This window comes from Eutrigla gurnardus (assembly GCF_963514095.1).
Source record: "Eutrigla gurnardus genome assembly, chromosome: 2".
NCBI classification, from domain to species: Eukaryota; Metazoa; Chordata; class Actinopteri; order Perciformes; family Triglidae; genus Eutrigla; species Eutrigla gurnardus.
In genome coordinates, this window is record NC_139916.1 from 25,787,440 (window position 1) to 25,804,715 (window position 17,276).

Below are 17,276 nucleotides of genomic sequence, written 5' to 3' on the forward strand. Positions count from 1 at the left end.
AGAGACCATGCAGGGGTCACTTGTTTTCCTCATCCTGGGAGTTGACAGGCTCAGGGAGGACCAGTTTATAGGTGTAGAGGCCAGACAAAACCTCTTTTTCATAATATGGGACCTTTAAAATATATCTTATCTATAAATATCTACAGACTACAGGCACAGGAAGTGCATTGCTGCTTGCTACTTCTGCTGCTCATGTCACAGAAACTGTAATTGTATTTTGAATTTTATAATAGCACAGTGATGTGTCTTTGGTTTTGTTCCGGTGCTCTGCATAGACGCTTGCCCACCCACTCACCTGTTCTCATCTCTGGCCCTGAAGCTCGGTGCTCTGTGCACCGTGCAGTGCCATGGAGGGACTGCTATCAGACAATAATGCTGTTCATAAAATGTATGCAAATTCATGAGTATGAAATATATTCATAGAAATAGGAGTAGAACAGCCTTTGAACTGTTCCCAGCAGTCATTCACTGGTATTTGTTGTTAGTTGTTACTGTGATGACGGATGTCAGTAGGGCCATAAAGTGATGTCACAGCTCAGGAGAGGGATGTCTGGCTAGTTAACAATTAGCTAGGTAGCAAGTTAACTAGGTATTTTGTTCTCCAGACCTGCAGGGAGTGAGGTGGAGGGACCATTAACCCACTGCTCAGTTCATTTTCTGTAACCAGGGTAGGATTAAGGAATGAATTAGTGAATTAGTGAGCTTGCTAACTAGCAGACAGCTGGCTAGTTAGCTAGCTTGCTAATTCTTTTGCTAATTTTGCTGCTTTAATGATGCACTTGTAACCGAAAATGAGCCGAACAAAGTTGTCATCTGAAAATAGCATTGTTGTTTCTGACGGTGAGTGAATAAAGTTGTTCAAGTTGACTCATTTAGTCTGGCTCTCCGCTTGGTAACGTTAATCCACTGATCGGTACTGCAAAACCTTGCTGGAAGTAAATGTTTGAAATGGCAATGGTATGCATAAAAATGGTTGCCACTCTGACCATTCTCCATATTCCTATTCTACTGCTATTTTTTAAGGATATAAATTCCTCCAAAAAAGTTTGGAAACGTTATTTCGGTCGATTATTCCTCCCCTTTAATAATTCCAATTGGTATTGTATTTTATATATTTATTTAAATAGTTCAAGGGCTTATGATCTGAGGAAATGAGACTTATTCATTACATTATATTGATTCATTGTTAATTAATTAATAAGTGGTCAGTAGAGTCATTAGTTGTGGAAGTGAACTCTATAAAGTTCTGTCCGACCAACAGATGGTGCCCCTTTTTACGAGAGCAGGTAATAAAAATTGTATATTAATACACATTGATATATATATTTTAATATTCTCCTTAGTTCCATACAATGGTCTGCCTTTGACTTCACCAGTCTCACAGACCTAGGTCCTAAGTTTGGAAATGGTACCAGGGCTGACACCAAATAATACTGCCACTCTGCGTACCGGAACACCAGCTTCCACTTGCACGGGCCTTATCCTTGAAGGGACAAACGTGGCATGTTTGTGCTTGGAGCACACACAAACTCAACAAAGCTGAAGGACCCATGCACACAAGTGCTGTCAATTAGGTGCCAATCAGGTGCCAGTCCCACACCTGTGACTGGCATACACCTGCCAGCACTTGAAGCTCAAAATGAGAGTGAATACCAACAAAAGAATATTGAGGGGGATTTTGGCACATTTTTGGGCCACTACCCACACGGTTAGCTGTGTTGCTCATTCCATGAATGCATTATCCCTACAAGTTGTACTCGTTGTAAAGGTGACTAATCAGGTTTTCCAACGATACAAAATACAATACCAATTGGTATTATTAAAGGGGAGGAATAATCGACCACAATCACGTTTTCAAACTTTTTTTGAAGAGTTTATTACTACTGACTTCCCTGTACTGTTATGTCACATCATCTGGTGTATTAGCCATGTGTTTAAATGGTAAATAGTAAATGGCCTCATTTATATAGCGCTTTTTATCCAAAGCACTCTACAGTTATGACTGACATTCACCCATTCATGCACACATTCACACACCGACGGTGAGTCAACCACACAGGGCGACAGCCACCTCGTCAGGAGCAATTATGGTGAGGTGTCTTTTCAGGGACATCAGGCACTCAGCTAGGAGGATTGAACCAGCAATCTTGCAGTTGCCAGCCAACCCGCTCTACCTCCTGAGCTAATGCCCCCCAGTGTTTACAATGTGTGTATTTCCTTTTAGAGCAGGGAAGTGAGATCTGATCACAGGTGGTCACTGAAGACTAGTGCCAGGTGTGAACCAAGGTACTTTGGGCTGTCTACTTGTGATCAGATCATCCAAGATGCTCAATCCAGGCTCAGTCCATGCATCTTGGATGATCTGATCACAAGTAGACAGCCCAAAGTACCTTGGTTCACACCTGGCACTAGTCTTCAGTGACCACCTGTGATCAGATCTCACTTCCCTGCTCTAAAAGGATTCACTCTAGTGAGAGGATTCCTACTCTTACAAAGAGTAGATACCCAGCAGCACAACCCAGCCTTGCATGGTACACAAGTACACAATCTATGTATTCAGCAGGAGTTTCATTGGTTAAAGTCAAGTCAGCCTGGTTTGTTTTTTGGGCTTCCCTTTTGTACATTCACATCCCTCTAGTTCTGGTCTAGGATCCTCCTATTCTTCTTGGAAGCATGGATACTACAAGCCTTGAAAACATTCCATAGAGATTCTGGTCCATGCTGACATTTCACACAGTAGCTGCAGATTTATCAGCTGCATAGTAAAGGCTCAGGAATGATGGAATATTTTAAATTACATTCTTACCTCCAAACCAACAAGATTTCATCAATCATGGCTGAAATAACCACTAGAGCTGCTTTGTACACGTTGTGGAGTCCAGATATGCTGGAAAACAAAACATCGTCCTGTCTGGTTTGATAATATAATTTGGAGGGGCCTGGTGTATTGCACTGAGCTGTATCCACATGTCTGCTGATTAACTACAGTGGTATGAACAGAAAATAAACTGTTTTGCTGTAATTTCATTGCAATAAACAGGATGCTGAAATACATAATGATGGTGATTTGTATCATGATTTGAATCAATCAGTGCTAACACATTCATTTCTCCACATAGTCTGGACTGGTCTCTGGACTAATAGGAGGTTCTATCATAGAGCTCTGGGTGACTACAGATGGATACAACATTTGTTTTTAGATAAAAATGTGGTGAAGACACGCCTGTCTATGTCAGGGGAGCTGAAGGGGAGCGAGGGAACACTCAGCATCACAAACAACCTGACAGTCATTACACATCTACATCCTGGTGAAGCTCATTAATGTCTCTATTATTGGAAACAACTTAAGAAGTTCCCGTGCCAAGTTCTTGTTAACTTTTAAAGAGGAGCAATAGAAAGCATCCTGACCAAAGCATTACAAACTGGCATGAGATGTGCCCAACCCAGGACAGGAGGCTCGGATGAACCCGCACAGAACACCCTTGCTATACATCTACTGAGCATCATTGATATTGGTGACGAGAGGTGCCTACGAAGAGCACGAAGGATATCAAAAGACAAAACCCACCCAGCCACAGCCTGTTCACGCTGCTGCAGTCTGGCAAGGGATACACAAGTATCATCTGCTGTAACACCAGACTACAGAGCAGCTTCTTTCATCAGACTCCTAAATTCATCCTCCACCCTCCCTATATATAGTTCTGCTTTTTACTACTCACAAACTGCATTGTGTTACAAAACCCTGTTGTACAAGGACAATGACTTCTGCTTGGCTCTGCCGGAACTAGTAGACCCTTTCAGACCGTGTCAAACCCACAAGAACCTCTTTGATCTTCATCTTCTTCTGCCCAAAAGAAGATACATTGCAGGAGAGAAAGAAAAAATCTCAACCCTGAAAAAGGGAGGGATGATTGACATCTTGATCTTTTATTTCTAACAAATCCCATATTAGTGTCTTCAGGACTTGTGGGCCAAAGAAAGACCAAATATCCCTCCATCACACTTATGGATTCAATCGAAAGGAGGGATCGGGTTGCACATTAGTATGCAGAAGTCTCAGCATCTTTAAACTTGTGTTCAGACAGAAAGCTAATTTTAGCTTCCCAACCCTCCTGACAGTTTTCAATTTGAAATCTTCCCCAAATAGTGAGTAATAATGTAATAACAATGTTTCCATGAATATTTCATTTTGTTTTTCAACATGTGTCTGGAGCTGTCAGGCCACCCTCCACAAAGACTAGGCATTTGAATATGCTTCATTTGGTTATTTTCCACTGTGTCGGCACTTCAGACCCAAGTTGAGTGGAATTATCGTGCGGCTCATGTGTTTGTTTACCACACTGAAGGTCCCTCGTGGATTTTATTTGCCTTGTAATACTCAGAATTACCCGATGCAGAATTACCCGATGTAAAAACTGCATGCCTCCATTCACATAGCACGGACATGATAGAAATAATGCACAGCTGCATATCGCCTCATTTCAACTGCATTCCACTATTTGCGTCATTATTAAAAGCCCGTATGTCTGCGTTCCTTCTGTTGTGACCTGAGACCATAGCTGCTGATGGCTAATTATCTCCTATTTTTCAAAGGCAGGTTCACATGCACACTCTGTGGCTTTCTGTTATCACCCTCCCTGAGATGACTTTTTAATTATTTCCCCCGAGACTGAGGTTTTTTGTTTAATGTTTAATAATATGGATTTCTTTAAAGTATCAAAAGCAGATTCAAAAGACACCGTTAATTAAGCTAACCCAGAGTTCAACTATAACTCTAATATAACCAATATTTGATCTAATGTCCTTGCGAAGGAGAGACCACTTCAAGGTACATTTACTCTTAATTTATTGCAAATGTGAGCTATTTAAAAATGCACATGTTCTTTATTAGGAGTTAATATATACTGCTGCTGCTTAATCCATTGAACTGACTTCTATCTTAACAGTGTAGAATTAAAGAGGCTTTTGCACCAAACCAGCTTCACTTTCTCACCTTATAGATATACACCATATCCTTCTGCACAAGTTATTTTCTCACTTTAATCAAGATCTGTTCCTCTGAGAGCCATTTATTATGAGACAAGATACCAAAACTTTACATTTGGCAAACTCCTGACGGGCTTCCAAACAATAAGTTCCTAATTAAAGTTACCACGGTGCCGGGATTTGTCACGCTGAGGTGAACCGTAATTGCGAACGCTGACTGAATGGCCGCTCACATGGAAAGGAGCAGTGTTATACAAAGATGAATCTAGACAAGCCGGATGCCGACGCTCTCGTCCACCACCGGCTCCTGAATGGGAGGGAGCCAGGAGAATCATGGGATTTGACAAACCTGATTGAAAACGACAGTTTCAGGTCAGATAAATGAAATCCTCCAGTCTACTAATGAAAGATCTGAGGCGTGTCATTGAGATGCTTACACCCGTATGAAAAGACCTGGCCATATCATCATCGTCTTAAAAAGATTAATCTTACCCTGCAGGCTTGTAACCTCTTTAATATTTGTGTCTCACCCACTCAATCATTTCCTTGGATATAACGGTGCAGGGAGACAGTCAAGGAATCAAGAATCTGGATCGGTCTATTTTGTGATTCATTTGCGTGTCAATTGAAGGGGGGGATCAGCAGAGGCTGACGATATGACAATATTATTATTTTATTGCAGCCAAATTAGTTTTTCAGTCATTCAGACTGACCAACACCAGTATCTAGTTGACCGAAGAAGCAGTTATTTACAACATTATAGTTAATATAATAAAGGGTCGACAGTACTGCCACGCAAAATATCGCAATGTTATGCCAGGGCTCTCAAGTCTCACGCATTGGGCGAAAATAGTCTCTCGAAACTCACCGCGACGCGAAGGCATTGCACGGCTTCTTACATAGACAATGAATGGGAACATCCCCCTCCAGGTACAAACTCAGACAGGACACCATTTAGTTTCTCGTGTGTCCGGGACTTCCACAACATCTCACGCTGTTAAACTCAGTTAAAAACTTTTGAGCCATTTTCCATTTTCAGGTGGACAGATTTTAATAATGAGGCAAATAGTAGAAAGCAGTTGAAATCAGGTGATATACAGCTGTGCATTATTTCTATCATGTCAGTGCTATGTGAATGGAGGCATGCTGAATATCAAAATGATATTGATATTCAGGGTCAGGGAACAACTGTATACAACATAGCCAGGGCAAGTTTTCATTTTTCAAACGGTTGTTTTTGTCATGAAAACTTTCAGATTTTTTTTTAATATTAAGTAGCCAAAAAGCGATTAAATTGTCTTCGGAACAAGGAGGATTTCTTTGGAACTTTTGCACCACAAATAAAGGCTTCAACCAATCAGATTGTTTCGAACAGTTCATTTCAAAAAGTCATGTCACGCATTGGTTTCGCTGAGCTGTATTCACTTTAAATAGCAAGATGCACTTTGGCTGGTTTACTACAGCGGTGTGAACCAAAATTACAATGACGATAATCTGTAAAAGTCATGATTTGTTAAATCTGTCCGCAAGTAGATAAGCAAACTAATTTTAAAATGCTTGTATTCTGAATGGAGTCTGGATTGATGGGTGCGAGGCTATGCTAACATAGCTGCTCCATCAACACTTAGAATAATGTCATATAGACATAAATAAGGCAGCAACCTTGTTGTTTGTAACAGAGACAGTCTCTGGTTTATACACATAGTTTGGTTCGGTCTCTGTACTGATGTGAGGTTCTATCCATAATAATTCAGCCGTCACAAATTTACATCGCTGCTGTTATGAGTATTAATTTGCATTTTCATGTATTCGTAAAGCAGCCGTGTTTAAAGGCCTTCAGTCATTCTTCTTTCATATCACTGCTTTGCTAATTGCTATTGTTTCCATCTTATTGGCTGACAATGGTAAGCCAAGCGATGCAACACCAACATGTCTCTCTGTTGTAGTCGGTCTGTCTGCTCTCTATTCTTCCTCCATCACTCCTTTACCATCAAACAGATGGAGTTCTTTTCTCTCGACGTGCAGCGTGATTCAGTCTTTTCTTCCTCCCACCTTTTGTTCCTTCCCTCTGCATCAGCCATTTCCTCCGCAAGACTACTCCACAAAGCCTACAGCCCGTGGGCTTATGTAACCTTTCCTTTCATTGACTTAACAAGTCCTCCTTAGTCAAACTGAAACAAGTCATCCTTAGTCAACTGAAATAACACCCTTCTGTGTGTGTGTGTGTGTGTGTGTGTGTGTGTGGTAATAACGCTACCACAGGGAGTTAAAGGTTTGACCACATACTATGAATTATTTGGGTTACTTTGTCTCAATATCGACCCTTTAAAGGATTCAAACATGCCTTAAATACTGTATATGACAACAGTTATGAAGACATTGTTGATGCGGATCGCATCACTGCTTTTTGTAGAGGGTGTGGTCCTGCTGGCATCATTGGTCTGGTCTGTCTGTCTGACCTCCAGCACTCACTGGATCGGTTCCCAGCTGAATGTGAAGCGGCCGGGATGAGGATCAGCACCTCTAAATCTGAGGCCATGGTGCTCAGCAGGAAACCGGTGGATTGCCTGATCCAGGTAGGGAATGAGTCCTTACCCTTACCGTGGTCTCGTGGTTCGCGAGTGAGGGTCATGACCAAAAGAACTAGATCGCTGGTAAAAGCGACCAAAATGAGTTTCCTCAGGAGGGTGGCTGGCGTCTCCCTTAGAGATGGGTGAGAAGCTCAGTCATCCGTGAGGGACTCGGGGTAGAGCCGCTGCTCCTTTGTGTTGAAAGGAGACATTTGAGGTGGTTCGGGTATCTGGTAAGGATGCCCCCTAGGCACCTCCCTAGGGAGGTGTTTCAGGTGAGACACGCTGGGAGGAGGCCACGACCCAGGACTAGGTGGAGGGATTATATCTCAACACTGGCCTGGGAACTCCTCGGGATCCCCCAGTCAGAGTTGGCTGATGTGGCCCGGGAAAGGGAAGTTTGGGGTCCCCTGCTAAAGCTGCTGCCTCTGCGACCCGACACAGGGCATAGGGCGACTTTGTTATTCATAAAATATTCCTGAATAATGCATTTTCTCAGTTTAACTTTACATAATGAAGATTATGAATTGAATAGACTACATGTATCTGGAGACTGTATATATGAATATGTATTTAAACATGCATGTTTAATGATTTCTCTGTTAATCTCAAAATGTTTGTGTAAAGCTGTGTGTCCGCCAGAGCTTTTGAGTATCCAGCTGGAAGTGCTTGAGAGCTTTTTTCTGCTGAGAGATTTGGTTGCTATGATAAAATGTTGGTAGAGAACTTCTCTGGATGAAGCGGAGGTTGAAGCTCGTAGGGAGGGAGGACGGACACGACAGCCTATGTGGATTCATGAGATTTTGTGTCTCGGCGAGTCCAGTATTTTGGTTCAAGAGCTGAATATGTGCTGAATAGACGCTCAGCGCCTCGTCACTCTGCTGGTACTCACATTGTAAAGAATAGGTTTGAATAAACAACTCTACAGGTGATTGTGCTATTTTTGGAACCTGCCTGAGGGCGACTCATTTGCTCCCTGCGACCAACCAGGTGCTTGTGGGCACTGTGTTGGCGACCCCTGGTGTAGGTATATTGCCTTTAATTCTCTTGCACAGTAATTTACCAATCAGTCCACCTCCTCTACCTTTCTAAGGTTGGCTTTGTTTCAAATATTTGAGTAGACAAAAGCATTTAGAAACATGTACATAGAAGAAAACTCTATACGACAGGGCCCTAAAACGCAGGGGCCACAGGAAACCACAATCGTTTTAGTTTAAATTGTGCTTTAGTTGATCAAATTACAGCAAATAATTTTACACACAGTAAGTCAGGGGCCCTACGGTGTCATGAACCCTCTGGGAATTGGCCGTTTAGTAACCCCAGCCTCAGGGTAATAAAGACTCTGTCCACACCTGTCGTCACCACAGCTTTTTGTCAAGCAAGACAGCTGATAAAAATACACGGTCAAAGTTGTCATATTGACATTTAGGGCGTGTTGATTGTTTCACAGCATCAACTCATGCATCAAGTCATGTGCAAGAAAACCTTCCACCTGAAAAGTTGACCGCCGCATAGGTGTTTGCCTCTGCCAACCATGTTGCAGTTTACATCCATATCTGTCCAGAATGTCATCACTTTGTCATTTTGACCTATTTGAGATGTGAAATTGGCGGAATTAGCATATGAATGCTTGAGCTTTTTTTAGTTCACAGGATCCACTGGGCTTCATGACTTCACGAACAAAACTGACATTGCAATATTTTTTTTTCTGTAACATATATTGCGATATACCCTTTCCAAGACCACTTAATAAAGCCGGCCTGCGGGGGAACGATCGGCTGGGGATAGACTCTTCCCACACAAGTAAAAATACATAGAAAAAAGATAAAAGATACATACATTTTAGTATGTGAGTACTGAGTAGTGTTGTGTGAGGTCACAGTGACTTTTAACCACCAAAATCTAATCAGTTCATCCTTCAGTCAAATTGGACTTTTGTACCAAAGTTGAGGAAATTTGCCTGAGGCAATCCTGATATATGGCGTTCACAATGGGAATGGGACACACAGACTGTCACTGGCGCGGCGGCTCAAAAACAAAACGATAAGAGCCTTTTAAGTGGAAGCACTCACTTCCACAGATTATTCTTCCAAGGTCAATGTCCAACACTGAAGGTCTCACACTAATAGATGGTGTTACTGTTGCACTCACAGTGTTAGACTTCATTTTTATTTGGCAAAAGTCATCCTTGAAGGAAGTCCAAAAGCAAAAGCGGACTCTACATCAGTGGCCAGCGTGACAGATGGACACATTTCTAATGCTGGCAGTGATTCAGTCAGAGCTGAAACAAATCAGTCGAAAGTAAAACCGTAAAAAAACAAGTGCAAGGTGGAAATATATTCGCTGTTGCAAAAACGCATGAAAGCAGATCAACTGAAATGTCTGTTATTATAATATTCAGTCCAAAATCAAAATTCACTGTGCATCACAAAATGTATTACACTTGGATTTAAAAACGGGACCCCAAAACGACCTTTTCTGTGATTTTAGATTGGTGTTTTGAGAACGGTGTCTCTTACCAGTGGGAAGGCGTGGGAGATCTTGCCGTCTGGGGGAAGTTTAGCTCCAAAGCCGTATGCTGGGAAGAGTTTGTCACTGTCATAGTCCTGGATGATCTCCCCCACAGCCTTCAGGGCCATGGCATAGGCGTTCATCTGGTACGGACTCATGTAGTGCAGTGAGGTGGGCTGGGACGGGTTACCTGGAGATGGAGATGGAAAGTATTTGTTGTTGTTTATTGTATCACTGTCCCATGGTCTCAACAGGACAGAAAGCATGATTTCTTTATGTTCTCTAAACACAAGCAATATATATTGTGTGTTTGCAAGTTATGTAACATTACTGTCGTGTATTTTTGGGGGCTGTAAATTTATTTTAATCTGCGCTTATCCTCCGGGGGTAATATGAGTGTTTTTAGTCCATAAAGAACATGGGTGCACTTCAGCCTCTTGTGGCCAAAATTAATATTACAACAACAACAGAAGAAAACATTTCACCTGTTAAACCTGTTGAAATGTTTACTCTGTCAACCTGCAAATCACAGGTGAGCTCCACTTATGGACAACTGCTGAAAATGGTACCTTTGTACCTTTATCTGCTTTATCTGCTGCAGTAAATGTAATGTGAAATATGTTCCTTCTGGACTTCTCAATTATTCCGTTTGTGTATATAAAGTAAACAATTGTTGAATTATTTTTTAAATTACACTAAGGTGCAGTTTGACAACATTGACTTTGTAAAATGCATTTCATATCATATACTTGGTATGAAATATGAGAAAGAGGAACGACCCAAAGAGGAGAATGCAGTCCATAACTAAAGTAAGAGCAGTGACGATCACAAACATTGCAGGTGAAACATTTCCTGCATGCACAGAGATTGAGCAGGGCCCTACCGTTGGATGCTGTGAAGTCTATGGCCACGGTGAAATTGAGTTGTGTCCTGGTGGGAGATTGAACACATCAGTAACATTCAAAGCAGAGATGACAGGACTGTGACAGTATTTCCAGATGGGAGCACATTTACAGGTGTCAACAGCTCAATAATGTCACTTATAAATGGCAAGGCAGGGAATGTGCAACATGATTCATAAATCATCAATCGTGATTCACTTCAAAATCAGAAATCACTGTTTTTGTGCCGACGTTCTAATTCTTTATATTTTACTTTTTTCATACTGAAGACTTTCTATGCATTTATTCATATATCTGGCTACACTTTAGGGGATACAAGTTCGAACTCATTTAATGAGAATACACTGGCATTTCACAAATCTGGGGTCAAAGTTGAGAATCATGGCTAGACTGAATGCAATGTTTTTTTTCCCCGATGGTAAAGTCATGACCCATACTCTGGATCTGATTGGCTTCCCCTGATGTCCCTACCCAAACCCTAAAGAGTAGTAGCCAATCAGAGGCAGTGTAGGGTGGGTCACGACTTTACAATCCTGGGAAAAAATACAATTTGACAGACCAGACACTAGTTCTGTCAAGACTTTTCATGATCCTCTCAAACCATGACCCCCAATATGTGCACTTTGGCCTTTTGGCCATGCTTTTACTTAAATTACAGTAAAAGCATTGGAGCATTGTACATTTTAACATTAAGCATTTCTTTGGAATAACACAAAAGAGGGTAAACTGCAAAAATGGAAATTAGTAGCTAGATTCATCCGGACAGCATTGGCATGTCAGCAGAAGTACTATGTAAACAGTATAGCTAGCTAACGTTGTAACATCATTCATATGGTAATATTATCTCTGTCATGTGACATTTACTTTCCACAATGACTGAACACAAACTCAGCTCAGCTTTGGGAAACATAATCTCATTGTTGTTACAATGTGTTCACTAAGGACGTCGGCAGGACTTCGGTCTGGAGCACAAAATCAAGACATTTCTATATTAGTGTTTTTCTTTTGTATAGATACTGGGTTTTTTCTTTTTCTAGACTGGGTTTTTCCACTGGATATAGAAGACGTCCGTCCATTGTAACTGAGTCCATTTAGTCAGAACCTTCAAGTGAGTACGGCTCAGGAAAGTCAACACATTGATAATTGGTAGCCTTTTAATGTCCAGTAAAATGATTAGAGACGGCGTCCAGATGATCCTTATTCTTTGTGATTTGAGCGTTCACGTCTGATAGCGCTACTACCCGACTGTCAGTAACTGCCACCATTGTTTATGAACAGTCTATAGAGCCCCCTGGATAGTGAGGAGGGAGGATTGAGTGATTTCAGACAGAACCAAAGATTTTTAGAACCAAATATTTTGCAAAGATGTTCAGATCTTTTTCACTGTTGCACTTTATTTCACCAGGCCTTAAAACATCCTTTAATGGCTGCCCATAGACACTGATGAGAGACTGAGCTCTTACCCTCCTCTGATGAAGTCGACAAACGTGCATTCAGACTCCACTTTGAAAGACAGCAGAGTCACCTTGAAGACGGAGAGAGCAGAGGACACGGGACAGAGACAGATCACAAAGTGGCTCATGGCAAACACCATCCATTTACTGCTCTGACATGTGACAGCTGCTGATGAAACACACTCCGGCAGGCCTTACCGTCCCCGAATTGACGTATTTCTTCTTCTTGCCTTTCTTTTTAGGATTCAAAACCTTGCCCACAAAAAAAGGAAATAAGAAATTAGTTTCTGTGTGAGCAGAAATGTGGGGTTATGTCTGAGCTCCTGTGGGTAGATCTCAATAATATATTGTCCTCAGATGAGTGTTAAAAAACAAGAAATGAATAATATATAACACTGTGACGGAACTATTGATGTTGTCGCAAGTTCCCAAAACAAATTAACATTCATGAAATCTTCTACATATTCAAAAAAATAAAGTTTTGGATTCCTTTTTGATTATTTGCTGATCAAGTTGTTCAAGTCATTCCTGGCTATTCTTGTATTTTACCTCATAGACATTGAACTGGCTTTGGCCTCTGGACAGTTCTCTGTAGCTGGTGGTGAACTCTCCAATAAAGTCATGACTGGCCGAATGATTGATTTACACAGGAACAGACAGAGAGACAGGAAAGAGGGAAATAGTTATAGTTCATCAGCAACATGAGTCTCAAATTCCTGTGGACTTTAACACAGAACAAAATGAGAAAACAAACCCAAATTTGTGGAACTAAATCAAACCAAATACAAGCATGACACTAGCAAGCAAAAACATAACATTAAACGTTTTACTAGTAAATCTTTTATGGCGTTTTTTTGGCAGTCATTATCATTTAACGTTAGGCTGACATGTTAGCAAACATCTGGCTATTAATGTCAGAACAGCATTTTAAGTTGATGGATGGAGGATGAACTATTCACCACTGGTGAAATAACGCTCACGTCCAGATCATTGGACTGACCCAAAAGAATGTGAAAGGCCTCAAACGACCTCAAAACCTTCCTGATTAGGAGATTCATGAACTCTTTAATCTGAGCCTCAGCAACATCTCCACGCATCTCCAAGCGTGAGGAGGACACAGACCTTCAGAAACACCAGACTTGAAAGCATCACAAACACGACTTGAGACTGATTAACACCTTCGTTTCACAGAGAGCCCTGATCGGGTTAAAGACTATGCCCTTCTTCTTCCTCTCAGGACCCTTCCCAAGGATATATCGTTGTTTCAGATGCTAATTTGAGCGTCTCCTGTGTTTCAAATGAATCATACCTCCTAAATCACACATGCAGATAAGGGGGCCAGATGTTATTTTTCAGTTAACAGCAGACATACCTAAAGCCACTCAAGACCACTTTTGGAGCAAAGCTTAGAAAATGATCATTTATGCTTCAAAATATAGTCTAGCTATGCTATTATTACGTAATCGTGACATCCTGTTTAAATCTTCTGCGACCCAGAAGTACGAAGTTAAGAAAATGTGATTCCTCCACAGAAGTTACGTAGATCTCTACTGCCCTCAAGTGGCCAGAGGTAAAATGATCATCTTTCAGTCATAACGATATATCCTAAAGGAAACAAGTATATCGAGTGAGACTAGCTTGATTGAGTGTACGGTGTTATGTTGAAAGAAGCTTCCTTTCAACTCTATCAAGAGTGGTTCATTCAAACTGGTTATACAAAGAAATGTTTCATTTATTTTGACATATCATTCTGTTAATTGAGGACTCTAAATGTCCCGTAGGTGTGAATGGTTGTTTGTCTCTATATGTTGGCCCTGCGATGGACTGGCGTCCTGTCCAGGGTGTACCCTGCCTTTGCCCAATGACAGCTGGGCTCCAGCCCCCCCGCGACCCTGAATACAGGATAAGCGGTAGACGATGGATGGTAAGCACCAATTAACCTATTCCCATCCTGCATGTCTTTGGACTGTGGGAGGAAGCCAGAGAACCCAGAGAGAACCCACGCTAACACGGGGAGAACATGCAAACTCCACACAGAAGGATCCCAGGGACAACCCGGGGAATCGAATTTATTTTTCTTTTATTTTGAGGTTAAAACTTTTTTCTTTGTTCTAAACTTTACTCCTTCATTTATTAGCTAGTTTCATTCGCCATTAGATTTTTAATTTTTGCAATTTTATTATTTTACTCTTTTCACGCAAGAAACTTTTTGTTAAACTCTAGACCAACCGACGGCTGCAAGATTTATTATATTGATCGATGATTCTGACTAGTCATCCACGGCCGAGCTCACGGCGAAGACAGCTGATCCACTGATACGGATTTTGGCGAGACGACACCCGCTACAAAGCTAAAAATGTTTATTCAGTGCCTTTTTATTGAACCTCGTGTTTATGTGATTATTGTCGATCACTTCAATTAGCGGTTACTACCATGAGGTATGTGCCTGCAGAGAGCCGGCGCAGACAGCTGCATAGATAAAAATAATAAAAGTGAGAAAAAAAAAATATGCCTGCAGTCTCGACGGGAGGTTAGACATTGTTTGCATTCATTGAAGCATTACAGCAGTGGACGTTGCAGACGCATGCAGGCGGAGATCAGCGCTGTGCACCTTTCTAGTTTTGAACTATGGTTCCAGTCCTACATTCACTCTCCTCTTCACAACTCCTGTGGGAAATATCTGGCTTTTTACTTCACCAGCTAGTCTCTAACTGTGACTGTCAGCTGTTTGGTGCTGAACAGGTACAGTGGGTTTATCAGCGTTTTATTTGAGATCACCTTTACAACTATCAACATTTGGGAGGAGGCACCATTCGGCTAATTTGTATTTCACTTGCAAAGTTAGCAGCCTAGCCTAACTAGCTTCCAAGCAAAAAAAGTTGAAGCCACTAAACTCTCAGCATTACTTTCCATTAATAACACCTGCTGAGTCATAGGGAGCTCTTGCACAGTCAGGGCTCCGGGGGAAATTCACAAAATGATTGGACGGCTTTAACGGCCACTAAACCTGCACAAATAAGGCAAAAGAAACTTAAAATGTCACCCCATGAAATGAAATGGACTCCTAACTGTGCTGCTAAGGAAATAGTCTCTTGATGCTCCTGTACTACTTGCACATATTTATTTATTTAATAGGCAGTCATTTGGTGCAAAATTGGCCCCTTTCTATACAGACGAGTCTCATTGCAAAAAGAGTCCACAACGATCAGCACCAATAGCCGGACGCAGTTACGATAAATGATTAGCATCTTGCTGGTAACTGGAGCACATGTATAAGGGGTGTCAGCTCAAACCCATTTCTTTTGGGATGCAGCACAGCTGTGTCATGAAAAACGAATGAATAAAGCTCCCCTTCATGTCTTTGTTGCCTTGTGAGTATGTGCATAGCGCCTCTCTCAATGGGGAGATGCAATTATTGTGTTTCTGCTGCGGTGGGTTCTCTGCAGGTATTTAGTCAACACAAAGTACCTCACAAGAATATTAAAATATGAGAGTGTGATTTATATTCTCCACTTTAATGCTCTGCGGTGTAGAGGCATATTTGGGCCCGATGAAAGGAGAGCTAAATGTCCGAGCTCTGTGTATATATTGCCCTCGAGATGGGGCCGATACTGTAGGTGTTGCCAGTAAGGCGTAATTCATGATGCCACCAGTGGTTGCAATCCATTCTTTGTAAATTTGCCCCTCAGCCTTGTGTCTGTCCCACAATCTATAAAAGAAGGGGCCTAGCTAGCCTCTTGAAAATGAATGCCCCGCAACCTGTAGTTCAGAAATATTGCTATTTCATAATTTCCTATTTGTATTAGAAATGGTTGTAATACTGTTTTAAAAACATGACTTCTACATGTTTATTTCTACTTTCAGAACCAATTATAGTTTGTCGAAACGATGTGCTATTATTTAGTATATTAATAATAAAGTCGTACAAATGTGATCAAAAAGAAGTTGTGATCAAAGATCTCATCAGTGGATGATAAAAGGTTTGGCATCGCTGGAAATGATACATTTCGGGCTTTGTATTGGAAGTGAACGCTCCCTGCATCGTAACACACAGCGTCCGCTGTCAACTTCACGATTTACCATCACACATAAATCTATGTTATTGTTTAACTATTTCACCCAGGACCGTTATGTCAGCCCAAACAGCAGATGTTATTTATGAACAAGTCTGCAGTATAATCCATCAGAAAACTATACAGATCGGTTGAAATAGTAATAAGGTGCCATTTTGTTGAAAGTTCCCTTTCAGCCAACGCCTGGCTTTGACAAGGCCGCCAGATGGCGACAGAAAGCGTGGCATCATTGTCTTCCCTTATGAAAGCCAGAGGATTGTAATGAAATCTCTTTCCGCTCTCTGGAAATATCTGCCTGTATATCATGGGGCTGTGTGTTAATTACTTTTTCATGTTTTGGAGGTTTATGTTATTTTTGACATGACTTTACAGAAAAAAAACAGTGTTTTGAAGTAAAACTCTCAGCAAACGGTCACCATTTAAACATGGCCAAACACCAAGAATGTATTTATTTATTTTCATATTTTCATATTTTCAATGTGTTTTCCTTCATTTCTTCTGCAATGGTAATAGTTTATATATAAGTTTAGTTTAGTTAAACTTGCAATGGATAAGTATTCCTTGGCTTCTTACCTTTCAAGTCTGGATATAAGCATATATGGATATAAGCATATAGGCCTTTTGGTGAGGAGCTATTATTGATGAATTTTAGGTATATTATTGTATGTGTTTTTCCCGAGGGATAGGACAAGCGATTAAGAGGCTGTACTTCGATGTCTGTCTTTTATGGGCTCTGTTGTAACCAGACTGTCAGAGCTCACAGCAACCAGTTGTTGGGAA

The 17,276-nt window shown here is 41.2% G+C and overlaps 2 protein-coding genes across 2 annotated transcripts in view; one reads left to right on the forward strand and one right to left on the reverse strand.

Annotated features, from left to right (window-relative positions):
- efcc1 (EF-hand and coiled-coil domain containing 1) overlaps window positions 1–17,276 on the forward strand; it is a 303,999-nt gene that overhangs the window by 155,820 nt on the left and 130,903 nt on the right. The gene's annotated exons all lie outside the window — the stretch shown is intronic.
- LOC311032398 (copine-9-like) overlaps window positions 1–17,276 on the reverse strand; it is a 198,243-nt gene that overhangs the window by 41,152 nt on the left and 139,815 nt on the right. Inside the window, exons 11-15 of the mRNA XM_084039154.1 lie at window positions 12,973–13,048; window positions 12,622–12,675; window positions 12,433–12,494; window positions 10,951–10,997; window positions 10,076–10,257 (exon numbers count right to left, since the gene is read on the reverse strand). Coding sequence (XP_083895280.1) covers window positions 10,076–10,257; window positions 10,951–10,997; window positions 12,433–12,494; window positions 12,622–12,675; window positions 12,973–13,048 — 421 coding nt within the window. The remainder of the gene's footprint in view (window positions 1–10,075; window positions 10,258–10,950; window positions 10,998–12,432; window positions 12,495–12,621; window positions 12,676–12,972; window positions 13,049–17,276) is intronic.